The following is a 27,376-nucleotide window of genomic DNA, read 5'->3' as shown; positions in this document are numbered from 1 at the left end:
CAGGAGGGGGTGGGGCCTGACACTCAAGGATCATTCCTGGATTAAAATAGTACCTGGATAACGACACCTAAACATGTTCACATGGACAAATATGCAGGGCCAGAAAAACACACACGTTCAAGGACACACAGGCATACAAAGGCATGAGGGGCAGAGGAGGGTGCCCACCCAGAAATTCATGTGTAAACATACAAGTCTCCCCATCACCCCCACCGTGTAAACGCATGTGCACATTGACCAACACACACACACACAATCATAAAACGCACAGATAAGCGTGCAAACACAAGCTCACAAATACACACACACTCAGCTGTCATTAGGCTCTCACAGAATTACGCTGACACCAGGCCAAACACACAGGCCCACCGGGCTCACGTTCACAGCCACGGCGGGAAGGAAGAGAGAGTGTTGGGGTGACCTCAGAGCTGGAAGCCCATGCTGGTGACCTCCCGATCCCCCTGCTTTGCAGGCAGGGCCTCACCCTGTGCCCCTCTCTGAGGATGACCTGTTTGCTTCTCTCACCCCCTGAAAGCTGTCCTCGCAGCTCCCTGAACAAGAGGTTTCTCAGAGTCTTCCGGTCCCGCAGGTTGTTCAGAGCCAGGGACCCCTGCCCCAAATATTTCTCCTCAGCCATCATCACACCTCAAACGCCCCCAGGTGCTCAGGTTACCTCAGTCTCTAGGAATCCCAAGTAAAATGCAGAGGCCTCCCCCACTCACCCCCCCCCCCCCCAGAAGCAGGGGAGCAGCGGGTTCCACTGCCTGCGGCTTTGGGCCTGAGGCCAGTGACCTGGCCGACTGAGCTGTTTCCTCCTCTGTAGAATGAGGACAAGAGCAGCCACCACAGGTTGCTGTAATGAGCTTCTGAGATCACGCGTGTAAAGAATTTAGCCCATTTCCCAGCACACAGTAAATGTTAGCTACTGTCATCGTCACTGGCATTGTCATCACCTTTTATTTTTTTATGGCTTGGACTTTAACCACCAGGAGCCAGTCAGCCATGAGCCAGAAGGAAACAGAAAGCAAGAGTTAACGGAAACCATCTTTAAGACCCACATCTCCTGTGACGAGGCAGGGTGCTGGTCCACAGCTCACCCAGGGCGTGTCCCCTGAGCCTCGCCATGTGCTGGGCCCTGACAAAGCTGGCTTTCTGCCCTCAAGGGCTCCCCAGCTGGAAAGGCAGGCCTAGACCTTCACAGACACCCTTCATTCAAGGGCGCAGGGGCCTTCTCACTGCTTTTGTTACCGCCAGTCCTGCCACCCTCCCCCCGTTCATTCTCCAAGGGCGTCTAGAAGGAGCCTTAAAAAAGCAGATCAGATCTTGCCACTGACCAGCTCCACCTCCTTGCACAGCTCCCCAGGGCTCCTGGGATAAAGGCCTCACTCCTTTCTGAGGCCTATGGCCCCTCATGACCTGCCCCCGACCCTGTGCTCCAGCTCCTGTCCTCAATGGTACTTTTGAAATTGCCAGCTTCTCCTGTCACAGGGCCTTTGCCCAGGCTGTTCCCACTGCCTGGAACAGAGGACCCCTTGGCCCAGAGGGCCTGGTACACCCTTCAGTTTCTCCTCACATCTTCTCCTCGGGGGCCTCCCATGCCCTCAGATTAGGCCACGTCTCCTTACAGACTCATCACAGTTATAATTGTATATTTATTTAACGTCTGTCTCCCTCACAGGATGGCGGGGGTCACAGCAGCCGGGATCCCCAGTGCTGAACACCTGGCAGGTATACCATCAATACTTCCGGAATGGATTAACAAATATTTATGGTGTCAAAGAGAAAGGAGGAAGGCAGAGAATGGGATTGGGAGGCTTTTTAAGGGATCCCACTTGGGGTCCATCTGGGTGGGCTTGCCAAGGTTACCTAGAGCAGGGCAGCCACACACAGCCGAGCACGGGTGAGGTCAGCAGCGAGCCTGGCTGCCTCGGAGGCTGCTGCAGTGATCACAGGTCCCTCTGACCTCCAAGTGCCAGGCTTATGACATGGGCATAGCCCCTGCAGAGGACGCCCAGGCAAAGGGGGCCCTTAAGGAACCCTGAGAGTCTAGAGGAGGTGAGAAGGGTACCCGGTTGGGAAAAGAGTGGGGGGTGTGGAGGTGGGAGGGGGAAATAAGGACATGGGAGAGGCCCTCCTGGTACCTGCCGGTGCCCAGGACTGGGTAGCATCAGTGAACAGAAATCAGACACACATTCCTGTGGTCCAGGCAGGGACGTGATAGCCCAGAGCAGCCAGGGAGTGACTCACTGCTCTGTAAATCTTCCGCCAGCCTGAGCATAATAAGCCCATCCCAGAGGTCTGGATGCCACAGACACTCCATCAGCTCTTAAGCCCTCGGCCAGCTCTGACCTCTCGGTGGGGAGTCTGGCACCAGGGCCACACGGCTGCAGGGAAACCGACTCCATCAGGGAGCCTCACCCCTTTCTCCCGCTGCCTCCCGCCAGGCCCTGTCACGAAGGTCCCCTTACCAGGCCAGTCTTCCCAGGGTGACTCACTGATTTCGGCACTTATTCCCCATCAAAACCCGTGCTCTGTGCACTCTGTACGAGCGAACGCTCTCAGCAGAGGCCACCCCACAGAGTGACAAAAAAAGCCATGCTCGGAGCCAGGAAATCTGGTTTCAGCTCTGCTAATTAATAATAGTGAAGCCTATTCCAACGTGCTAAGAGGAAGCCAGATATCTTCAGGAAGCCCTAAGCTTCAGGCACGGTATTAAAGCTTTATGTGGCTTACATCATTTAAATCTCACAACCCAACGTGCAGGTCAGAGAATGGAGGCTCAGAGAGGTCAAGCTGCTTTCACAGGGCCACACAGCCAGGAAGAGGCTGAGCTGTGTCTAACCCAAAAGGGTGGCACCAGAGCCCAAGCTCTTCTAGAATTCCATTGCTGCACTAGGAGGCTCTGAGCAAGCATGTTTGCCTGACTCAGTTTCCCCATCTGTACAATGAAGGAGTTGGCCAGCTGACCTCTCCCTCTTTCCCCTCCATGGTGACCCCTCTGATGACAACAAATAGGAAGGACCTTCTGGAGACCACAACTTGCCGAAGGAAAGGTACTGATGGTGGGACTTCAGCTCCGTGCTGGGCCATCAGGAGCTTCTGTTGGGTCAGGCGGCCCCACCCTGTCCTCCCAGGCACCCAGCCGGTCCAGACCAGTAAGGCAGGGAAGAGGTGTAATCCTGTTTCTCCCTGCACCAAGTGCCAGCAGGAGCACCAGGACCCCAGGGTGCTCCAGTCCCGGGGACCTGCCAATCCTCGCGGGAGGGAGAGGCGCGAGGCGGGCGGCAGCCCCATAAATCCACCTGAGTGAGCAGAGCCTTTAAAAGCCCTTTCACTACGGGATACAAAACGCACTGTTTGGGGAGAGGATTTTATAGGCTATTTCTGCTCCTGGGTGATTTACCAGCTGTAGGCCAGGCTCCCTGGGAGTCCTGCTCTGAGGGATCATGGGAGCCCATGGGCGGAGTAAAGGTCAATTTCAAGGCAAGGGTTGGTGTCCTTGCTGGGCTTGGCCACCGGGGGGTGGTCTGGGTGACCTGTCTTGACCTCTCCTCCCGAGACAAAAGGTGTGGGGCTCTCAGAAGCAAGGGGCTGGATGCCCGCCTCTCCTCTCCTCACCCTGCACCGGCTTATTCATCCACTGCCTCTCACACACCTTCTTTCCACAAGCTCCTCCGTGTGCCCGGCCCAATGCCTGGAGTTCAGATACATTAGAAACAGTAGTTGCCCTTGAGAAAGTCCCCGGGTCTGGCGATGGTGAAGTCTCAGCATCCGTGTTCTGGAGCCTAGGGGAGGGGATGCCTGCTGGGGTCCAGGGGGAGCACGGCGCAGGGAAGGAGCTCTTGAGGCAGAGAAATGGGGAGGAACTGTGGGCAGCAGAACCAGCTGTGCAAGGGCACGGAGGTTAGGACAGGCGGGGCGGGGGCGGGGGGGGGGGGAGAGGGGAAGGGCACCTCAAATGCTGGGGAACTGGATCCCACCCCTGGGAGCCATCTAAGGTGCCGGAGCCGGGCAGTAAACATCACGGCTCATCTCAGACATTCCACAGGAGAAGTTACTCATCCCAATGTGGGGCCTCCTGTCGGAAACAGATGTCATCGCTGCCACCGCAAGCGGGCTTCCTGGCTTGGGGAGCAGTTCTCCTCTGAAGACTCAGATATCATTATGTCTGCGATCCAACCCAAATGTCACTCGATCTGACAGAAACAATCACTTTATTTTCATACCATGGGGGGTGGGGCATGAAGGCATCCGAGCTAGCCCCCTATACCCAATCTCTTGAGCCCCCTGGGAGAGGGGCAGGCCTGCAAGAGACACAGGGTGGGGTGAAGAAGGGTGGTGTCCACCCTGCACAGACACCTTCTGACCAGGGGGGGTGGGGGGAGAGGCCAGGGCCGGGGCAGGGGCAGGGGCAGGGGCAGGGGCAGGACAAGATGAAGAGATGCAGGTTCAAACGCCAGTTCTGCCCCTGGTTGGCTGGCCGAGCTCGACAATGCACCTCCCCTCTCTGGGCCTCAGGGTTCTCGATTACAGAACGGAGAGTGACAACTCCGGCTGGCAGAGACAGGGCTGCACGCTGTGGACCAGGCTCTGCGAGACCTTCAAATCCACACTCATGAGCTGAGCGATCTTCAGCAAGTTCTTCCCTTTCTGTCTGCCTTGATTTTGTCACCTTAAGAAGGCGGGATGTGTGTTCTTTGCCCCTTGGGCTGTGAGGACTCAATGAGGTGATGCCTGCAGAGTGCTCGGCACAGGGCCTGACCCAGCGGACTGTGCAAAATGGGCCTCACAATCCCCCGTTGCACAGAGCAAAGAGCGGGTACAGCTGGCTCCAACCCAGCAATGCCGTTCAAGTCCAAGCTCTGCCCACCACCCCGACTGTCCCGGAACGCCGGTCTTCCTTCCTCTCGAAGCAGAGGTGAGGATGGAGCAAGGCGCCTGCAAGCCTTCGAAGGACCACCACGATGAGTGTCTCATTGGCCCAGCCAGGACACCACAGTACGGCGACACTGCCTGGCAGTGGCACACTGTCCTGCCTCAGCCTGTGCCCCTCCTCCTGCTGGGAGGCTGCCTGGCCTCCTTGTCCCCTCCAGTGTCCCTGACACAGGTCCCCTTTCACAAGTCCCAGCTCTCTGGTCAACCCAGGCTCAGTCCGTTCAGCCACCAACGCAAGGCACTCCCTGACCTGAGCTGTTCCCTCCAACCAGCGGTGGGCTCTGGGTTTGTTCAGCTCAGCCGGCTCCCGGTGGCCCTGGGGTGAGGGACACAGGATGGAGGGGGGCCCACAAACCCCTGGGACTTCAACTCTCCTCTGGAAGTAGCCACCTAGGCGTCCACTTGCTGCACTCTGCTGCCCCCAATTGGTGGGAAACGGCCCTGCGCACTCACGGGCTTCCTCCATCTGTATTCACCCCGGGGAGCTTGGTCTCTGGCCCCTTGGGCACTCTCGGCAATACTTCTTTGAGGCAGGAGGTGAGGGGTGCAGAAGGGAGGACCTGAGGCTCTGGGGAAGGTGTGGAGTGGAAGTGAGCCGCATTCACCAGAAAGGGGAGCCACCTTTGCCCATTTACAAATGGGGAAAGAGAGGCTCGGAGTTGGGAACTTGCCTGAGCGATCCCACGGAGGGAAGCCACGGACCAAGATTCAAATCCTGCCTGTCCTGGAGCGGGGAGACGGGGAAGGGAAGAGAGAGAGAAAGGCCCCCAAACAGCATCCCACCTGCCAGTCACAGAGCCCGACATTCCCCGTGAATGACTGAAACTTCCAATTGATGAGGCTCCTTTTGGGCTAGGAACCTGGAACACAGGGATTCAGCCACTGACACCCTAGGGGGACCAGTTTATCAGACTCCTGCTGCCCACCAGGGCAAGGATGGGGAAACAGCTTACAGGAATGGCCGAGCGGTGGCCCTGGAAGCCCCGGGGCAGAAAGGGGGGGGGGTCCCAGCTGTCCTTGTTTCCTTCCCTCTGTATCTCTCCTACTCAAGCTGCCAGGCTGGCACCTCCCAGGATGAGGAAAGAGATGCCAAGGTTCCTTGAGCGGATCCTTCTCTCTACCCCTGCCCTCAGGGACCCCTACAAAGAGCATTCTACACTCAGGGGTTGGGGGGGCACAGGCGGGCTCCTGACAACCTGAAACACAGTTTGCTTGCTCTTCCCATCCCTCATTACCCGCTCCCGTCCTGGTCTCTGCCCACGGAAGGAGCTCCGGACCCTCCCAGCCTGGTCAAGGATGCTGCTCTGAAGAACACACTGCACTCCAGGTCTGCGCAGGTCAGCTCTGGCCCGTTTCACCTCCCTCTCTGGGGACTCCATACTCCTATTAATACAGCCTCTGATCCCTTCGGCTCTGTACACTGCCGTGAATTGGCCATCCCTCGCACTCCAGCCACTTCCTCACATCTCAGCCCCCCACGCTGCTGCCAGATCCTGCGATCACGTGCTCAGGCTGCTTCCCACGCCCTGGCCTTTGCAGGGACTGTCCTGGCTGCCTGTGTCCTTTCCCCTCACCTGCCTGGAAATTACTCCCTCCAGCGCCAGGTGACCCTCCGTGTTTCTGCGGGTAGCAACTATGTTTTCATTCTCTTTGTGTCAGGTGCCCTACAAAGGTCCCAACACATAGTTGATGCTCATTAAAAAATTTATTAAAAGAAAGAAAAAAGGAAAGCAGAGAAGGGAGGGAGGAAAATTAGTTCACACCCACCGTGGGACGCGAAGACCAGAGTTTGACCCCCATCCCTGCCACTCCCCGGCTGTGCGACCCTGGGACAGTCCCTGAGCCTTGTTCTCCTGATCCCTAAAATGGAGCAAATGAAACCACACTCCTGTTTCTGAATGGGGCAGCCTCCCCACCTCAATTTCGGGCCTCGGACCCTGGCCTGGCCTCGGGTTCAGGAGTCTCCAAATGGGCCGTGGTCCCGCATTCTGCCTTGCAGACCATCTGGGCCCAGGCCCACCACCCAGGGCAGCGCCCGGGCCTGGGAGGTGCCTTTCCCATTGCAGGGCAGGGGGCCTCTCTTTGTGTAAGGCGGACACAGACCAGAACGATAGCAGCTTTCCTTTTGGGTGGGAACAGTTTAATAACAATTGGGGTCTGTGACAGGCGAGGTGGAAGGGACTGAGGGTGTGGGGCCTGCTGTCTCCGTCTGGGGAACACCAGCCACACACTGGGTTAGGAGACTCCAGCTCACAAGGCTCAACTGAACAAAAAAAAAAGGGGGGGGCAGAGAAAGAGGGAGGAAAATTAGTTCACACCCCCGGGACATTGGCCTCAGGGGCAAATTCCTGGTGCTATGAAGAAGAATCTGGGGCACCCATTCATAGCACCCCAATCCAGCACTATTGCCAGGTCGGGCACAGCCAGCCATGGCTGCATGGCAGACACCCTTCCACTGGCGTGTGGGCCACAGATGTAGATGCATCCCATGTACATGTGCATTTGTGATGGGCCAGAGCAGCCTGGAGTGGTGGAGGGAGCCCCAGCAGGTATTCCAGGCAAACCTCCCCTCTTTGAGCCTCAGTTTCCCCGTATATGCAGTGACAGAGCTGGTTCACCTAATCTGAGCCTGGCCAGCTTTTCTGTCCCCACCCCGATGCCCAATGGAGTCGCCCTCGCTGAGAAGGGGCACTAATGGGAACAGAGAGGCAGAAGCCGTAGGGAGCAGAGAATGCCACTCTCCTGCCCCTCATCACTCCTCCTCCAGGCAGCCTCCAGTCCAAACGGTGAGTCCCCCTGCCACTGGTGCTGGGACCCAGTGGCCAGGAGGTGGCAGTGTGCTGAGGAGTGGGAGGGAGCGAGCAGGGGCTTCCAAGGATGGTCAGACCCACAAGTGTCCCTTCTCTTAAGCCTCCTCCCCCAGGAAACATCATGGAGGCTGGGAGAAGGCTCAGTTGTAGGGAGGAGAGGGCAGGAAGGAGCAGGACTTTGGACCACTCGATGGGGAATGGAGAGGGGTAAGCTCAATTCCAGGCCCTGCCCCAGATGGGTGGTGTGACCTCGGGAAAGGACACTCCCCTCTCTGAGCTTCAGCCCCTCCTCTGGACAGAGAAGGGGAGGACCAGATAATTTCCAACAGCCTTTCCCAATGGGTCACCCCCAGGTCTGCCGTTTGTGTTCATGTACCTGCTTCTGTGTGTGTGAGGAAGATGGGCAGCTGAAACATGGGGAGGGTGCAGGGAGGCTGCAGGAGTGGGCAGAGGGGTGAGCAGCTGGGGAAACCCAAAGGCCACATCCCAGAGATCTCCTGCTGGCTCCACTCCTGCCCATCATCCCCTGTGGCTCGCGTCCTATAGGGGGAAGTCCAAAAGCTTTAGTCCAAAGGCTTCACCCACTCACTTTTCCCTCGGGGCTCCTCTCCTTCATGCCTCCAACTCATCCAATGCTCTGATCACACAGGGCCATTGGCTTCTTCCTATTCAGTTAGATCCCCCTCTAACTGAACTACTCCTCTCCCTTTGTTCCTGAGAAACTCCTACACATCCCTCAAAGCCCAGCCCCAAAGATCCCTCTTCTAGGAATTCTTTCTAACTGCCCTTTATTCTGGGTTCTCACGGCACCACAGGCACACCTCCGTCACAGCTTCCGAACCATGTAGGATGAGACATTTGAGCACCCAGTAAAAGTGGGTGGTTGAAAGGAAATAAGCCTCACTTCTAGAGGCATTTGCAATCAGCCGGGTACTGAGTTTATCTGCAGCTCCCGCCAGTCCCCTGTGCCTTCCCCTCCCTGACACTTCTTCTCCATCTCGCAAAAAATAGCCGTGAGACCTAATTTCAGCGAAACCTTCAAACACGACTCTCCACTTTCAACTTCCCGAGGAGGAATCAATTGGCTGTCAAGTTTCCCAGAGCCTCTGCCACCTCCCACACCCAGGCCCTGTCAGCTCTCCTCAAGGTCGTTGGGAGGGGTGGGGGCAGAGGAAGGACCCCGCCTGCAGCCGGGGAGTGTAGGTCTGGGGAAGCCAGCGGGAGGAGGGGAATCGGGGGGAGACCTGTAGCAGTCACCATCTCCTTACCCCCAAATCAAACCATGAATTCCTCTAACATGGGGTGGCAGGAGAGAGGGGGCAGCACCCTGGGCCCCGCCTGACAGCTTGCCGCCTGCCTTCCTTCCCTCCCGCCGCCCCTCTCTCCCTTCCAGGACTCTCTACTAGTGCAGCGAAGACAGGCCTTGGTTTGAATCTTGACCTCACCATCTCTTGGGGGCCTGAGAGCTGAGGGCCAGAGAAGGACAGGAGGTCCCTTTGGTCACCTGCTCCCAGCTCATTTCTCCATCCTACCCTCATCCAGGGTCCCCCAAAGCCCCACACCAGCCTGCTAGCACCACGTGGCCCTGGGGAACCACTCCCCCACCCCCAACTCCACCTGGAGGCAGAAGGAAGTTGCACCAGGTGGACAAAAGGTTCCGTATCTTGCCCAAGTGGCAAAGCAGATATGAGGCCCCGCCCCAGGTCTGCTGACTGTACAGCTCTTTCTCTTAGTGACTGCATCAGAACAGTGAAGTGCCTACTGCATGCCAAACCACGTGCTGCCTTCCGAAGTCCACTCCCCTCACGTTACAGAGGGTAAACTGAGGCTCTGCCAGGGTCCCATGGTCCCCGAGAGGTGGAGGTGGAACCAGCACCAAGCCTCTGATGTCCTGTGGGGTGGCTGCGGTCGTAGCCTGACCCACCAAAGGAGCAAGGGCCACCTTTAGGGGTGCAAACAGCCCAGACTCAAAGCGCCCGCAGCTGGGTGGTGACCCTAGACAGGCCTCAGTTTTCATGGAAGAGGTGAATAGGATGCGTCCTATAGAACCCAAAACATTGATTCTCCGTTAAACGACATGTTGCAAAGGGGCATGCATCCCTGTTTGAGGTGGTGACATCCCATCATCCAGTTTGAAATGGCAGTGAAGACAGCAGTTACTCAGGGATGTCCTGTGTTGTCTCCCCTGCCTCCCCTGGCAACACCAGGTCCCCCAGGGTCCCCTGCCAGGCTGCACACAGCAGCAGTCGGCCGAGCACGTGGGAGCTGGTGGGAGCCCTGGCTGAGGGGTATAGGATATGCTTCTGGTCCTGCAAAGGGTCTGGGTGCCAGTCTGTTCCCAAGGCCCAGGCCAGACCTTCCGCTCAAACACCCTGCCCTCTGCTGTCCGCCCCGACCCTCCCCCAGTCTTTACTGTGCTGGAGCCACAAAGGGGGGGAGGGGGCACCTTCAGCCCTAGTGATGGATTTCATCTACTATGCACCTATCAAGGGTCAGACCTGGGCTGATGCGAAGGTCACACAGTCCTTCGAGGCAGGCATCCACACTTCACTGACAAGGGCAGGAGGCTCAAAGAGGCTCCGTGACTAATGAGGCCACACAGGTCGCTGAAGAGCTGGGGTCTGAACCCAGACCCCACCTCCGATCTTTCCAGTCCCCTCCTCCAGCTCCCAGCACCAGCTCAGGACAGAAACTCAACTCACAACCGTTTCCTAAGTGCTGCACACAGCAAAGGACCCAAGTGTCCAGAAAAGGACACAAAACATAAATGTGCGACAGCCCTGGCCTCCAGGCCTGGTTATGTCACTCAGGAGCTGCAGGACACTGGGCGAACAAATTCCCCTCTCTGAGCCTCGGTTCCCTCCTCTGTGACCCAGGTATACTAACAGCGCCACCCCTCGGGGGTGTGGTGAGAAGTGAGTAAACGTGGCCTGAGCACAGCTGCCATCCTGCAGACCCTAATTGGGCAGGCGGGACCAGGAGTCCCGGGGGCCTGGCAGTTGAGAGGGCTGGCGCTGGCTCTGATCCACAGGTGGTTTCCACGCCAGGAAACAGAGCAAAGACGCCACTACAGGAAAAATGCCAAGTCTAGCTGGCAATTAAAGAGCTGCAAATTATAGCAACTTCAAGGTGTGATGACACACCTATTAGAGCAGAAAAAAAAAAAAAAAAAGGAACAGGGTAAAAAGTGATGCTGATGGGGTGCTGGGAGGGTGTGGGGACAATGGGTTTCTCTTCCCAGCAAGAGGAAGTGCATGCTCACGCTCTAGGGCCAGAGGGTCTGGGTTCAAATCTTGGCTGCACCATTAGCAGCTGGCGCTTGGGTGACTTCACCTCTCTGAACCTCAGTTTTCCCATCTGTAAAATGGGGTGACCAAAAAATCAGCTGCAGGGTTGTCTCAAGGAGTCAGAGAGATCATATGTGTAAGACCCTGAGCACAGAGCAGCTGGCTATGCTATTAGGTGTCATTGTTCCCTAAGGCCCCACCTGTCATGGCTCCGGGGATCCAGGGAAGGCAGGACCGGCCTCTACGCCATTTGACTCGAGTCAGGTCAGGGTCACCCATGTGCCAGCCTCCTGGCCCTGCCTGCAGGCTGCAGACCATCTCCCAGGGGTGTGGCCACACCCAGGGAAGGGACCCCGAGCCCTCTCTCAGCACGCGCTACCCTCTCCTCCTTCCCTTCCCTCCCGGAGGCTGATCCAGAGGTTGGGGCTCAGAACCACTCCTTCGTGGAGCTTGTTAAAATGCAGATACCCAGGCCCTGCCCCGGCCTCACTGCACTGAAATCTTAAGGGGGCCCCAAGAATCTGTTTTGACAGCATTTAATGACATATCGCCAAGAAGGAGAACCAGTGGCCCTGAGGAAAGCCCCATCTCCCCCGCCCCCCCGAGCTTGGCTCAAAGGCTCCACCTGACCCAGACTCAGCCCAGCTTTCCCACCCTGTCCTCCAGACCTCTCACCTCCAATCCCACCAAGTATGTCACCATTCTACAAACAGGTCCATGTCCAGTGTGCCTCCATGCCTTTGCAACTGATGTTCCCCCTACCTGGATTCCCTCTCACTGTCCCTGTCTACCCAGTGTCTAGTGCCCCTTTAAGACCCAGCTCAAACGTCAGCTCCCGGGGGAAACCCTTCCCAACCCACAGGAACAGTTAGTCACTCCTAGCTCACCTGACCCCCACATCACTGTGCCCTCTCTGTTTCCGCCACCAAAAGCCTCTTTCCTCTGCTCCCCAGAGGGCTGGCTCCTCATCCCTTGGGCCTCAGCCCCGATCACACCACTTCAAGGAAGCCCTCCTGGTTTTCCCTGGTTTTCCCCTGCATATCATGTAGCTCCAACATGAGAGCATGAACTCATAGGCCAGGGGCCTCATCTACCTCACCTGTCTTGGCCAGCTCCTCCTACTCAGCCCCAGCCCCAAGAAGGGTGCCTGGCGCCCAGCAGGCACTCCATAAAAATTGTTGAATGAATGAATGGATAAACAAGTGATCAAAAATCCATCTCCCCTACACACTGTAAGCTCCCGGGGGGAGATAAAGTGTCTACCCCTCCATGTCTCTTGTGGCTAACAGAATACTGGACGGGGAACACGAAGTAACATACTAAATGGGGGAGCAAAGGGACACAAACCTGCCTGTGTGTGTGCAGCAAGACTAGTGGGGACACAGAGGGGCATGGAGAGTCAGATACGAAGGCTCCTCGGTTCTGTTTCTGTAAAGTTGTTTAGGTTTGTGCTAGTGGGACCACTAAAATAAACAGCTATAATATATATATACTGTGTTTTGTGGATTCTAATATGCCATCAATTTTAAGATACAGCATTATTTTATGTGCCACCAAGAAAAAACACAGCAATTAAATTATGACACATCATGGACTATAACATGAGAGATCTTAAAATGTGGAAACAAAAACTGTGCACCTCAAGAGTCGGGGAAGCATGGTGTGTGTGTGTGTGTGTGTGTGTGTGTGTGTGTGTGTGTGTGTGCATGTGAGGGTGTCTTTATCTGACCTAACACTAGCCTCTCTCTTCCCAGCTCAGGTCTGGGCCCCTCGGCTGCAGGGCTGTCTGTCCTCCACCAGCCCCTCCCTCACAGGATGCGACCCCCATATGGCCCCCAGGGGCGGCGCTGAGCCACAGAGAGGGGAGCAGCTGAGTGATCGGATACCTAGAACAAGGGAGGCTGGATGGTCTCCCGGTCCATGAGGCTCCAGGAAGGGGGGCCGTGGGGTCACAGAGCAGCACCCCAGGCCAGGTGGTGATGGTGACGCAGAGATAGTTACCGTGACCCGGAACGACGCAGCGGCTGAGGGCTCCATGCTGGGGCTCTTCTCGGAGAGGCTGCCGGGCAGGCTGCGCCGGGAGCCTGGCCTTTCTTGGGGCGACTCTGTCAACGGAGGGAGAGAGAGGGTAAGCATGGACAACTGAGGCCACCCCATCAGGTCCTCCTGTCATCCCATCCTGGCCAGAACAGCAGGTCGCCATGAAATAGTACAGTCACTGCAAAAAAACCGTTTAGCAGTTCCCCACAATATTAAAGACAGAATTATCACATGACCCAGCAATTCCACTCCTAAGTATATACCCCAAAGAATTGAAAACAGAGACACAAATACTTGTAGGCAAATGTACAGTGTGATTCGCAATAGCCGAAAGGCAGAAGCAATGCAAGTGTCCATGAACAGATGAATGGCTAGAGACTGCCGTGCATCCACACAAGGAATGTTATTCCATCGTCAAAAAGTTCTGCCCAGCGGTGTGGCAGAGTGGTTGAGTGTTGACCCAGGAGTTCTCTGGTTCGATTCCTGGTCAGGGCAAATGCCCAGTTTGAGGACCTAATCCCCAGTGTGGGGTGTGCAGGAGACAGCCGATCAATGATTCTCTCTCATCACTGATGTTTCTATCTCTCTCTCTCTCTCCCTCTCCCTTCCTCTCTGAAATCAATAAAAAGTATCTTTATAAATCAATCAATCAATCAATCAATCAATAAATGGTCTCCTAAAACCCACACTTGGAGCCATCCATCTTGAGAGGCAATGAGCTCCCTGTGACTGGAGGAATGCAAGAAGTCCCTTCCAACATGAGAATCTGTGCTCTCTGGCTTCCAATCCAGACCTTCTTTTCCAGGCTTTAAACTCGAGAGAGGTCCAAGGGCCTGGCAGGTGACAGAATCACGGGTAGCAGCCAGGCGCTCAGCTCCAGCTGGTTATGTCAGTTTGGTAAGCGGGGCCCAGTGCAGCTAGCGCTTCCCCCAGTTCAAGAGAAGCTGGAAATCTGCGTTTCTTAAAATGTGAGATATTCCGATTTTAACTGGTGACCGCGCATTCAAAACGCTGAGCCTGGCCTGAGCTTGCCTGTTTAAAACCTCCCAGGTCAGTCCGACCTGTCTGCTCCCTCCCTGGCTCCCTCCCACACCACGCCTGGCACTGGCTGCCTCTGTCCCACTGCTCCAGCGGTGGCCCACAGAGACTCCCTCCTGCGCCTTCCAGCCTGAGCCATCCCAGAGGCCTGGGAGGGGACCTTGGTAACCCCCTCTGCCCCCAGCTCTCGGCCCACTTCTGGCTCCTATAGCAACGGCCAAGAGCAAGTCTCTCCTATCAACGTTCTCACTTTGCAGAGAGAGAGAGAGAGAGAGAGAGAGAGAGAGAGAGAGATCTGCACTTGAATGCAGAACTCCTAACACCCACGCCTAAGCACTTCCACGTCCCCAGGGCCCTGCGCGGAGCCTGCTGCCTGGCAGGTGCTTGGGAAAGACCTGTTGACTCCAAAGGAAGAAAAGGAACAGGGTGGAGGTTCCTCTGGTGCCTGTGAACACACTGTTACAGTCAGAGGTGCACGCCCAGCAAACACACACGTCCACATCCACGCAGAAACGCCCACGTAGATCGGCTAGACCCACACCCCCAGGTCACGTCCACGCGTGGGCGGCGCACGAACACGGGGCAGATGCCGAGGAGCAGGCTTTCCCAGAGGCAAGGTGGGCCGTCGGGGGGCAATGTTTACACTTTCCGGCCATTCCCTCCACGCCGCCGACTGCCCCAGCAGTGTGGGAGGAGGGAGCTGACCCCGCCCCCCACTAGGACAGGCGCCAGTGTTGAGCTCTGGCAATGGTCAAGCAGACAAAGCCACCTTGGGCCTAGGGGAGGTGGGCCGTCACCGGTGGGAACAGGTTCAGGCCCAGCTGACCACCAGGCACCCCTGGGGCAGGGGTTAATACCAGGTCGGGAGGTGGACTGGCCACCCCTGGGCCACCATGACCCCTTCTCGGCCCGGTGACCCCTTCTCTTACTGTGCTCCCTATTTAGATCCTTCCTAACTTCCTCTGGGATCCCTGCTCATCTCACTCTAGGGAACACCCCCTTTTCCTGGGATTTCTCTAGGAAATCTCTTCCCATGCTCACAAGTCTGCCTTCACCTCTCCCCCACCCCAACACCCCACCTCGGTCGCCTCCATAGCCACGGTGTCCTACCCACGAGTGAGGCACTATGCTCAGCCTCCAGAAGCCTCTCAGGGGCTCCCTTCCTTCCACCAACACACACACACACACACACACACACACACACACACACACACAGCCACACTGCCCCGTCCTGGGCAGGCAGGTCACCACGGCTCTAGCCAGGAGACACAAGGAGCCACCCAGTAGAGCATGATGAGCCCAGCAAGGCCGCCCCTCCTCTGAGACCAAGTCCGATGTGTCCACAACCTGGGTTCTCAGGGGTGGCTTGGTCCAACCACCCATCTTACCCCTGAGGAAGCTGAGACCAGAGAAGAGGAACTTGCCCATGAGCCCCTAACCCAATAGGTCTATAGCAAGGATCATCTCGGGGACCCCTCACATGGCCTTAAACTTCAATGCAAGCCCATCTACGTCAGGAGGTAGAAAGGCAGCGAGGAGGCCCCAGGGCAGGGCCTGCACTCCAGAGGCAACGGAAGGAGGTCCTTAGTCCCTTTCCAGGCAGCTTCTGCTTGGCCCCAGCTCCATTCTCCACCCTTCTCTACCCTGCCTTCTGCTACAGGGGCTGCTGACCCGTGCAGACCACACCAACCAAGCTTCATGGGGTCTGTCTGGCCAACGGGAAACCCTGGCGGGAGATCAGGGGAGGGAGGAGAGTCGCCTGGGAGGGCTGGCTCCCTCTACTGAAGTCCCAGCTACCACAATGACTGTGTTTCCTGGGCTCTCCCCTCCCTCAGGGCCTCGGTGGATCAGCCCCGGCTGTCACTAGCTCTGGGGTCCTGCACTCCTCTTCACGGTTCCCCACACCCGCCCACACCTCAAATCATCCTGGTGTAAGTGCCATCTTCTTCCTGCTGGACCCCCACTGGGCCACCAGGCGGCATCTCAGCAGCTGAGAACCAAGAACCAACCCGTCCCCATCCGAGCAGCTGACAGAACCTCCTTTCCGTCTGGACAGGAAACCAGGCCTGGGAGAAGCTGCGATGTGGTCACACGGGATATCGGGGCTCTGCTACTCACCAACACACCAAACAATCCCCGCAAGCCTGCCACGAGCTCTGACCACAAAGTTCGTAGTCATAACCCCATGGGTCCCTGGGTTCTGGGCCAGCGTTTCCTTACCTTTTATTCATTATCTTTCCCCCTAATGAGTCTTTTAAAAGACATTTTTCCTAGTTTTCCCCCATAAAAATTTCATATCACATATATAGAAAGTATATTTTATGCACTGCACATATATTGAGCTTTATACAGAAAAAGAGTTAAATTTTTGTCACTGCCCTCCTCCAAGAACCAATTTTTTGCCCATTCAGGGTCAATATTGCTCCCATTGAGAATGCAAGTTCTGGACTCATTCAAATATAATCCCCACATGACAAATGGACAGCCATGATGAGCTCCATTTTCCAGATGAGGAAACTGAGGTTCTGAAAGGCAAGTGACTTCCACTAAAGTTCCCCCAGGTAGGAAGTAAGAGTTATATGCTGATATCTCCTTAAACTGTCCCCACCCCAAACCCACATTTAGGCCTCAGAGAAGGCTGAGGGTGCCTGGAGCAGGGGTGGGGGGAGGAGCCCAAGGTTGGATGAGAAGACAGGATTCAACCCCAACTCTGCTGCTGTGTGCCTCCAGGCCATGCCCTTTCAGTCTCTGAGCTCAGAGACTGAATCAGGGGAGTCAGTGAATCAGGGGAGTGAATCAGGGGAGTCAGAGCAGCAGTGCAGTGAATCAGGGGAGTCAGAGCAGCGACCATCTCTATTCCCTGCCACCACAACAAAAACAAAACCTTCTTTATTTTACACAGGCAAAGAAGACGGAAAGTTGATCCCTGAGTCCTAACTCTGCCTCCAGGGATTTAGCCTTGAAAAAACACAGCTGCCTTTGGCCCTGGATTCAGCAACTTGTTTTTTCTAACTTGGGGAAGCAGACACTGAGAGGCTTGGGCCTCATACCCCCAGAGGTCTATACACAGATGGTACAGCATGAAGGTGGCATCCCCAGGGACAGATCCCAGGAAGGGAGAACTGGCTGGCCAACCTCGTAGTCTCCCCAAAACATTGCAGCACGGGTCGAAGAGTCTCCCCTCAGCTCAGACTCACTATGTGACCTCCACATGACCTCCCAGGCTGCAGTCTGCAAAATCAGGCCACAGAACCAGCTGATCCTGGATCCCCTTTTCACTAAGAGGTCAAAAGAGTCTCCACTGTACCCGGAAGGCCAAGCTGCCTTCCTATTCTTGGAAACCACAGCCAGAGAAACACATTTTAACCTTCATGTGTTTGCAAAAAAATAAATAAAATAAAATCAGTTTCATTCAGATGCTGCTGGCTTGGTTGCCATGGACACCACCTAATCATGAAGGATGACTGTTACTTGTTCCCATGGAAACATGGAGGCCTGAGGAACATCCTGTAATTTCAGACACGACACCAAATTTTAGTTGTCAGGTTGCAATGACCAGATCTTAATGCTTCAAAACAGGTAGAGGCAGCAACCTCTAATAGCGGCGCCAGGAGAAAAGTCACCACGAGAGTAGAAAGAAGACGTGGATGTGTGTGCTGGACCTCAACAGTGGTCAGGAAAATGAAAATTAAAACTACCAGGTACCATTTCACACCGAACAGGGAAAAATGAAAAAACACTGACCTCAAATGTTGACAGGAATGTAGAAAAACCTTTCATCACTGCCGGAGAAGTGAAAAGGGTTTGGAGAACAATTAGACAATAACTAGTTGAAACTGACACACACATTGACTCTGGGACCAGAAATTTCCTTCCTACATGTCCACTCTAGAAAAATGCTTCATTGCACACGGAGATCTGCACAAAAGATGACTCCTGCGCCACTGTTCATAGTAGCAATGTGTTAGAAGTAACCTAAATGTCCACCAATGGAGGGGATGGATGACTGCACCCTGAGGCAATTACTCAGCGGAATACTCTACAGCAAGGAAGAGGGAACATCACCAAGGGACACTAGTTCAGAACTGCAATGGAACACAACAGTGCTACAAAAGACCCAGTTCTATAAGATCAACAGGAATAACACTCAGAAATATGAGGTTGAGTGAAAAACGTAAAATGCAAAAGGAAACAAGAGTGCCACCCACTTTATAGTGTTTTGTGTTTTTATAACAAGACTGTTCATGGCAGCTTCATTTGTAATAGCCCCAAACGGGAAACAACTAAAACGTCCTTCCACAGGTGAATGGTGAAACAAACTGGTACACCCATCACGTGTGAAGCAGAATAACGCCCCTCCAAAGAAGTCCAAACCCCAGAACCTGTGGCTGTGTTACTTACATGGCAAAAGGGACTTTATAGATATATTTAAGATAAAGAAGTTGGAGGTGAGAGTTTATCCTGGAGTATCCAGATGGGAATAATCTTAAATGTGGAAGAGGAAGGGAGAAAGGTGAGTCAGAGAGACGCAATGATGAAGAAGAGGCAGGAGGGAGTCTAAGCATGATAGGAAGGATGGAAGAAGACAAGAAATGTGGGTGACCTTGGTCTAGAAACTGGGAACAGCCTCAGCTGACAGCCAGCAAGAAAACAGGGACCTCAGTCCTACAACCACAAGAAACGGATTTCTGCCAGAAACAGGCAATGAAATTGATTTTTTTTCCCCTACAGCCTTCAGAAAGGAAGGCAGCCTGCTAACCCCTTGGTTTTATTCCTGCAAGACTGTGGACCTCCAGCACCGCAAGATGACAAATCTGTATTGTTTACGCTTCCAAGTTTTAGTTTGTTATGGCAGCAAGAGGAAGCTAACACGCATACTATGAGGTACTGAGCAATGAAAAAGAAATGCACTATTGCTATATGGAGTAACTTGGGTGGCTCTCAAGGTCATTGTGCTAAGGGGGAAAAGCCAATGTCAAAAGGTCACATTGTGTCTGATTCCACTTATGGCATTCCCAGTGTGGTAAAGTTTCAGAGATGAACAACAGGTTAGTGATCACCAGGGGTTAGGGAGGTGGGTGTAACGACAGAGGAGCAGCACCACAGAGATCTTTGTGGTGATAAAGTCTTGAGTCTTTTTTTTATTCAAAATTGCCAAGTTTGACTTTATTTTGTTGTTATTGTTATTCCTCACCCAAGGATATTTTCCCATTGATTTTTTTCTTTTTTTACTGTTTAAAGTATTACAAATAGTAGTACACATGTCTCCTTTTTTTTTCCAATTGACCTTCCTCCAGCCTCCCTTACCCTCCCAACCCCCCGCCACACACAAGCCCTCACCCCCCTCCCAGTGTCTTGCATCCATTGCTTATGCTTACATGCATGCATACAAGTCCTTCGGTTGATCTCTGACCTCCCCCCTCTCCCCACCCCCGAACCCTCCCCAGACTTCCTGCTGTTGTTTGAAGAGAGTTTGGGGGCAGGAGTGGAGGGGTGGGAGGAGGGAGAGAAACATCAATATGAGAGAGAGAGACATCAATTGGTTGCATCCCACACACGCCCTGAAGGAACCTACAACCAAGGTATTTGCCCTTGACTGGGAATTGAAACCCAAGATCCTTTGGTGCATGGGCTGACAGACACACCGGCCAGAGCAAGTCTTGTATCTTGACTGCAATGGTGGTTGCACGACTCTACATGTGATAAAATGACACAGAATTATATGCACACATCTCACCAATGTGCAGAAAAGAGGGACAGAAGCAACCCTGCCACCCGGAAGCTGGCCTGGCACTCCCAGCTCTGCCATGTTATTCTCCTGCTGGACACAAGCAATCTCACAGGCTACCAACCTCAGACAAGGTCACCACGATCAAGTGAGGCCAAACAAGGCCACTGCATAATTTTGTCTAAGCATCTGACAAAAGCCAGGTCACAGCCCGGCCGGGCAAGGCTCAGTGGTTGAGCATTGACCTATGAACCAGGAGGTCATGGTTCAATTCCCAGTCGGGGCACATGCCCAGGTTGTGGGCTTGATCCCCAGTGTGGGGCTTGCAGGAGGCAGCCAATCAATGATTCTCTGTCATTATTGATGTTTCTATCTGTCGCTCCCTCTCTGATATTAATAAAAATATATGTATTTTTAAAAAGCCATGCCACGGTGCCACCCACCAAGTCCCAAACACCACCCCTGTGGCTAAAACAAGTGACTGCTGCTGCTTCACAAGCCCAGCGCCATCCTCGTGCTGCCTCGTCTCCCTGGAGATAAGACTTGAGATCACCCATCACACACTTGGCCACCCTTCCTGACAGCAGCCCATCTAGCATAAGCTCCGCTTCCTTAGACTTCCCCAAAATCACCTGACCAAAGCTCAAATCCTATAGCAGGTTCTTTCTGCCGCACTCCCACTGAGGTGCCCCATGGTTCCCCAGTGTGTGGTCTCCTTCGCTGCAATGACTAGTAAATCCGACTTGTTCAACTAGAGGTGCGTTCCTGGCGGGCCTCTGTCTGGAGGGCACTGACGCTGGAGGATGCTGTACTATAATTACAGGAAAACTGGGTGAACGGTACACGAAAACCTCTGTTTTCACAAGTGCCTATACATCTGGAATAATTTCAAAATAAAAGGTTAATGACTAGCCTATTGAACTATATGGGATCGTATCTGTGTGTAAACAATTGAAAGTTCCATCCCAAGAAATTAGCTGCATAAATATTGGTGTCCAGTGTTACCTGAGTGGAGAGTGGCCAGCCATGTAGAGGTGAGAGGCACAGGAATATAAAGATCCCTGCCAAGGGGGGCGCTCTAGGCAGACAGATGTTTGCTGTTTGTGTGGTTAAACTAATGCGATGTTTTACTTCCTGTTTGTAGGTGTGTGCACGGACATAGAAAAATATCATCAACAGTACTCACACACTTGTTACCAGAGGTTTTCTTTACAGAATGGGACAGGCTACAGGTGGGAACAGATGATGGTGCTATTTAATGAATGAAGAATAATAGACTTCCCAAAACCAATAGTAAAATTAAAGTATAAATAGGTGGTATGATTCAGTACAAATTGTGCCTTCTGAATATGGCTGAGGAGGAAAGAGGAAAAGAAACAAGAAAAAAAAAGTGACATCAACAGCAGCCCAAGTGACCAGAGAGAGAAAGTGCATCAGGAAAGGCCACAAAGTAACCTGTGGGCAAAGGAACATAAGAGCTCCCAAGCCTAGAGTGCCAGTGGGCTATTGCCCCCGGGTCCCCGACCTCGGGAGTGGCCAGGAGAACTTGAGGAAGAGCCAACAAGTCTTCAGATTATTAGGACTTTCCAGACACAGCCGTTCAGCTGATGCGTCTGTGTGTATCAGCGTGTGTGTGTGTGTGTGTGTGTGTGTGTGTGTGTGTGTGAAAGAAGCACATCTGTACTGTTATTATCCGCTCTTCACAGTTAAGTAAAATAGTGAGTTTGCCAAAATATTGCATTGATAAGCTGGTAGGTCTCCTTGCACACTTTCCAGTTCAGCCTTTGGTCATTCATGTTGGGGAGAGTGAGGAGAGGTGTTCCTTAGAGGTCATTAAACCACCTGAGCTAGGCAGAACAATGGCCTCTAAAGGGCCCACATCCTGACCCCTAGAACCTGAGAGTGTTACTTTCTATGGCAGATGCGATTGACTTAAGAATCTGGAGATGGAGAGATCGCCCTAGATTACCTAGGTGGGCCCGCTGCAATCACAAGGGTCCTCCTCAGAGAGCGGTAGGAGGACCAAGGAAGGCAGAGAAGGAGATGTGGTGACGGAAGCAGAAGTGGGAATGATGTGGGGCCATGGGTCAAGGAACACAGCAGCTTCTAGACGCTGGAAAAGGCAAGGAAATTGATCCTCCCCAGAACTGCCAGGAGGAATGTAGTCCTGCCGACACCTTGATTGTAGCCCCAGGAAACTGATTTCAGACTTCTGACCTCCACAACTGTCAGATCATGAATCCATGTTGTTTTAAGACACTAAATTTGACAGTGGCAACAGGAAACCAATCCACCCACTGATGAAAGCACAACTTATTCCAACTTCATTAAAGTAACGATAGAGGGAGAGCGGTAGCAGATTGTTGGCCGGTTTAGGATTGTGTACTCCAAATCTACAGCTGCCTTAGAAAAGGAGACGAACCCTGGCCCCTGTGGCTCTGTTGGTTGGAGCAGGTTTGATTCCAGTCAGGGCACATACCCAGGTTGTAAGTTTGATCCCTGGTCGGGGTTATGTACAGGAGTAGGGGTGCTTACAGGAGGCAACCCATCAATGGTTCACTCTTGTATTGATGTTTCTCTCTCTTCCCCTCTCCTTTCCCCTCTCTAAAGTCAATAAAAACATATCCTCATGTGTAAGGATTAAAAAAATTTTTTTAAAGAGATGAGCTTCCTCTTGGAAATATAACATTCATCACCATATATAATGTAAATGTCTTTCTTTCTCTGTATGCATTCATTATCAAATGACATCAATGATAACCACATACTATACTTGAAAACCACAAAAGTATATGGCACCTTGTTGGCTATGTCATAATAGATGTTTTCAGGTCTTCACATAAAGAACATTTCATCTTTTAATACTCACTCAGCACCCTGTGTATTTATCCTTTGAATAGACTCTGATTACATCAATAACACTTCTTTAGGGTTTATAAGTCATAATGATAGCACCCCAGAGGGAACCATGATAATCAAAACATAATATCCACATGTATTATTAAATTCATCCTATTTTTCACTCATGCAGAAAATATAAACCATTTATTTTTGCCCCCAAATTCCACCTTAGTACTTAATATTCTGCACTTTTGTTCAAAAACAGTATTATTAAATTAGAACAACATAACTATATAACAGGCTTATTTTTTCCCCAACAAATTTAAATGGGCATAAGTTTTAAATGTGCATAGATTGATTTTTACACATAACTTTAAACTCTCTTTACCGTTCTGTATTTTAAATTATCTCCAAGTTTCTAAGTTAATGATTTAATACTAAAGCAAACTGAATTTCAGTTCCTTGTGTAATTTTTAGCCTGAGGAAGAGCTGACCCATAGATTATATATCGGATCCAGTAAGGGACATGAAGTTGTAATTTGGAAAAAACAACAGAGCGGATCATTTTATGTCTTAGGGTAGACCACCTGTGACTGCCTGGGAACTTGGCGGGGAAGGGAATTGGTGCACTCATGTAGCTCATGCTACCCGCTGTGCCATGAGCCAAGAGTCCTTTGTCTCTGACCCAGGAGTCTCGTGTCTTCTGACAGCACCCAGGAAACTCTACCAGGTTAGTTTGTTGGCTTGCAAGTAAGGTAAAATCCCGACCCCTCACAGTAATTAACAGACGGCATCAAAAATACTGAGGAATAGATTTAACAAAATGAGTACAAAACTAATAACTTTAAAAATATTGCTGAAAGACCCGGAAGAAAATCTCAGTAAATGGAGACATACACATTTGGGAAGCCTCCGTATTGTTAAGATGCCATTTCTCCCTCCCACAAGCTGATGGGTAGATTCAATGCAATTGCAGTCAAAATCCGAGCAGGCTTTCTGAAGACACTGACAAGCTCAATTTTAAATTCAGATGGCAAAGCGAAGGACCTAGAATAGCCAAACAATCTGGAGAAAGAAGAAACAGGTTGAGAGACGTGTATTACTTGGTTTCAAAACATACTTTATTATGTTGAAATATAGCTGAAGTAATCAAGGCAGTATGGTTTTAGCATAAGGATGGACATACAGACCAATGGAACAGAAGAAAGTGCAGAAATAGTCCCACACAGATATGGTCGATTGATTTTGGGGGGAAAATTCAGTCAATTGATGGTAGAAAAGATAGTTTTTTCAACAGTCTAAAACAACTGGATTTCTGTATGCAATAAAAGTGGACTACCAGCCCTGGCTGGTGTGGCTCAGTTGGTTGGAGTATTGTGATTCCTGGTTAGGGCACATACCCAGGCTACGGGTTCCATCCCCAGTTGGGGCGTGTTCAGGAGGTAATCGATTGATGTTTCTCTCTCATTGATGTCTCTTTCTCTTTGTCTCTCTCTCTCCCTCTCTCCCCTCTCCCCTCTCCGAAATCAATTTTTTTTTTAAAGGACCATTAGAAAGCATGGAGAAATAAATCTAAGAAGGACACTGACTTCGCCATATAGGCATATTATTAGCCTAAACCTGACTCCTGAAGTAAGAAACATCAGCTCCAACTTTAATGAGAAGAAACTGAGGTTCCGACCCATCAAGCCTGAAAAATAAAACCATGACCAAACAGCTAGAAGATGCAGAGGTGGGATTCGAGCCCAGCGACCTCTAAACCTAGGGGCTGGCTGCCCCATGAGAAAGGAGCCTCTGCGCACAGACCAGTGAGAGGGCGGGTCCCAGGTCACCCAGGAACCTGAGTTTCCTCCCTGCCTTTGGCTTCTCCCTAAATTTCCAGGGCCCATCCCAGCCTGGCTAACAGGCAGAAAAGGATGCCTCGCCTGGTACCTCGTGTTTCGTTTCCATGATGCTGTGGGGAAGGGTAGGCGTCATGAGACTATGGAACTTAGATGCTTGTTGTCTCTCGAATGGAAATGGATCAGCGTGCACATTGTCTGTAAGTCTAGGATGTGGGTCAGAGTCAGTGGAGGTTATCCACTGTTGCTGGGGGTGGGGTCTGCTGGGAGAGAGGCTCAGAGATGACCAGACAGGGGTGGGGTCCAGGGACTCTCTACCTGGCCTGAGAATCCTTAATGTAGAGCATCCAGCAGTCAAGCTGCTGGTACTCAGGGAGTCGTGGGAAGAGGGAGCCAAGGAGATGCGTTCCCTCCAGTTCTATCCCAGGACTGGGTGGAGGCCTAACAGGACATGCAGGGATCGCTCCCTGGCCCCTTGCCAGCTCCGTGTGAGTCCTGCAGACTTTTCAGCCTCTGCAGTTACCAGGTCTTCTTTACGCCCCCCTTCTGGAGCCCCTTAACTGCCTTTGACAGGATGTGTTTCCCACCCCTCACCCTGACATGCACCTCACTTTCAAAGACTCCCCAGCCTTCCAGAAAACTCCAGGTTTCCTGGGCACTCCAGGGGTCGGGTAAGTGGCCTGAAGGCTTCCCTCATCCCTGAGTCTCCTCTTCCCCCTTTGCTTTCTGAGGATCCCTACACACTTCAGTGTCACCTTCCCCATTTTCCTTCCCGAGTGTTTGCCTGCGACTCTTCTCGCTGCAGCCACAGGGCCTATGCGGGCCAGCGGAGGGCTGGCCGTTGTTCTGTGCTGCTGAAATTTAGGAAAGGAAGGGGGTCCCAGGGTTTGCTCCTCACGGCTGTGTGCAGTTTTCCACGTTCGTTTTTTGTAACACAATACAGCACCACACGGTTTGAAGTATTTGCATATGTAGGGAAGTATACAAAAAGCAAGCGTGGGCGGGACACACAGCACCCTCAGGAGGCTGGTCACCCCTGGAGAGGGTGTGGGAGGCTTTAGCTCTCTCAGGGGTCAGCAAATTTGTCCCCTAAAGGGCCCAGAAAAAAGTCAGTATTTTACGCTTCAACGGCTCCATTCTGGTGACAGCCAGGGAAAGCAGCCTCAGACAATACAATAGGTAAATGAATGAGCGTGGCTGTGTTCAATAAAACTTAACTCATGGACACTAAAATGAGAATGTCATATCATTTTCACGTGTTATAAAATATTATTCCTCTTTCGAATTTTGTTTCAACCCCTGAAAAAATGTGAAAGCTATTCTTAGCTCGCAGGTCACACGAGAGACAGGTGGCAGCTGGATCTGGCCCGTAGGCTGCACTTTGCCGACCCCTGCTGTCCCTGAATCATTTTACTTCTAAGGAAGAGAAAAAGAAGAGAGAAGAAAGCACGGCCGTGTTAACATCTGTTAAACCTGAAAGGTGAGTGCCCGGGTGTCTGCAATACTTTTTTCTATACTTTTTATACTTTCCAATATTTTAGAATTTTTCAAAATTTTAAGAAAGAAAGGGGAAAAAAAGCCTAGAAATAACCCCAAAATACACCCAGGGCTTATCACTGGGAGCTGGAATTAAAGGTGATTTTTATTTTCTCTTCTTCTGCCGTGGATTTTATTGCTCTTTTTTCATCCTGGGAGTTGGGGGAGGAGGACAAGGGAAACATCAACATAAACAGGTACAAGTGACCCTTGCAGCAGCCTCTGGGGGAAAGGGTGCCACGGAACCACCTGGAAGGTCTGACCCCTACAGGCATCACATTTCATTTCTCGAGCAGCCCTAATAGAGCTGCAATGAACCCCTCAGGCTTCAGAAGAACAGATCCCGACAATTCGCCCAACCCATAATGACAGCTTATGCTCCGCCACATCTAATTGTTGGAAGTGCTTCTGACCCTAGCATGTTTAGTGACTTGTCTGAGGTCACACAGTATTTATGGAGCAATTGGGACTCACCTGGCCACCCTCCTGAGCCAACTCAGTCCCCAGAAGAGAGGCAGAAATGATCAGAAACCCACTTTTTCCACAGATTGCCAGTTTAATGGTTTCCGATCTCCAAATCCAAGTTTTACAAATCTCCGTGCCCACAGGGACACTAAGAAGCGGCCCCATGCCCTGCTCCCTCTGGCCCCACTCTCTCTTCTCCTCCCCTCTGCTCCTTCACCCCCCAGGGATTTAGGGGAGGAGGGGCAGAGCCTCACAGCCCCCACATCTTCCTCCCTGCACTCTGCCTTTTTCATTTCACAGCGGTGTCAACACATCACCTCCAGCGGCCAAGAAAAAAGAACTAACACAGCCCAGATGCCGACGGTGCTCTCCTGTCTGTCAGGAGGAAGAGGGGAGGGAAATAAAAGCCAACAAGACTTCCCAAAGCAAAATCCCCAAACCTCCTCTCGGGCACCCGGCAGCTGTCAAAGTCAACACAGGAACCTGGCGAGGGCGGGGAACCCATCCGGAATTAAAGCCAGGCAGCCGTGGAGTCTGAGACTCCCAGACCAAGCCCGGCTGCATTTCCAAGGGCGCGATGGGCGTCCTCACAGGCTCGTCTATTCTGCTAACGTACAGGTGGTCCGTCTAGACTGCAGAACGAGCCTGTCTTTTCCGAGGACCACATCGACCCCCCGCCACCCTATTATTATTATTTGGAGGGCTATTGAGATTCCCCTTGCTTCCTCATTTATGCAATCAGAGGAAATTGCAACACAGAGAGCTGCTCCCAACTCAGGAAGGCCACGTGGGCCAATTTCAGATGGATAATTAAATATTGAACAAACGCTGAAATGCCTCTTCGGGCTCGGGGTG

The 27,376-nt window shown here is 52.6% G+C and overlaps 1 protein-coding gene across 3 annotated transcripts in view; it reads right to left on the bottom strand.

Annotated features, from left to right (window-relative positions):
- Positions 1-27,376, bottom strand: part of DAB2IP (DAB2 interacting protein) — a 176,725-nt gene that overhangs the window by 82,668 nt on the left and 66,681 nt on the right. For all 3 annotated transcript variants that reach the window (XM_079789790.1, XM_079789789.1, XM_079789788.1), the window contains exon 2: positions 13,034-13,137. In XM_079789790.1, coding sequence (XP_079645916.1) covers positions 13,034-13,137 — 104 coding nt within the window. The remainder of the gene's footprint in view (positions 1-13,033; positions 13,138-27,376) is intronic.

The sequence above is a fragment of the Cnephaeus nilssonii genome (genome assembly GCF_951640355.1).
Source record: "Cnephaeus nilssonii genome assembly, chromosome: 14".
Classification (NCBI taxonomy): domain Eukaryota; kingdom Metazoa; phylum Chordata; class Mammalia; order Chiroptera; family Vespertilionidae; genus Cnephaeus; species Cnephaeus nilssonii.
The sequence above is the reverse complement of the archived record's forward strand: the minus strand, read 5'-3'. Positions and strand labels throughout refer to the sequence as shown.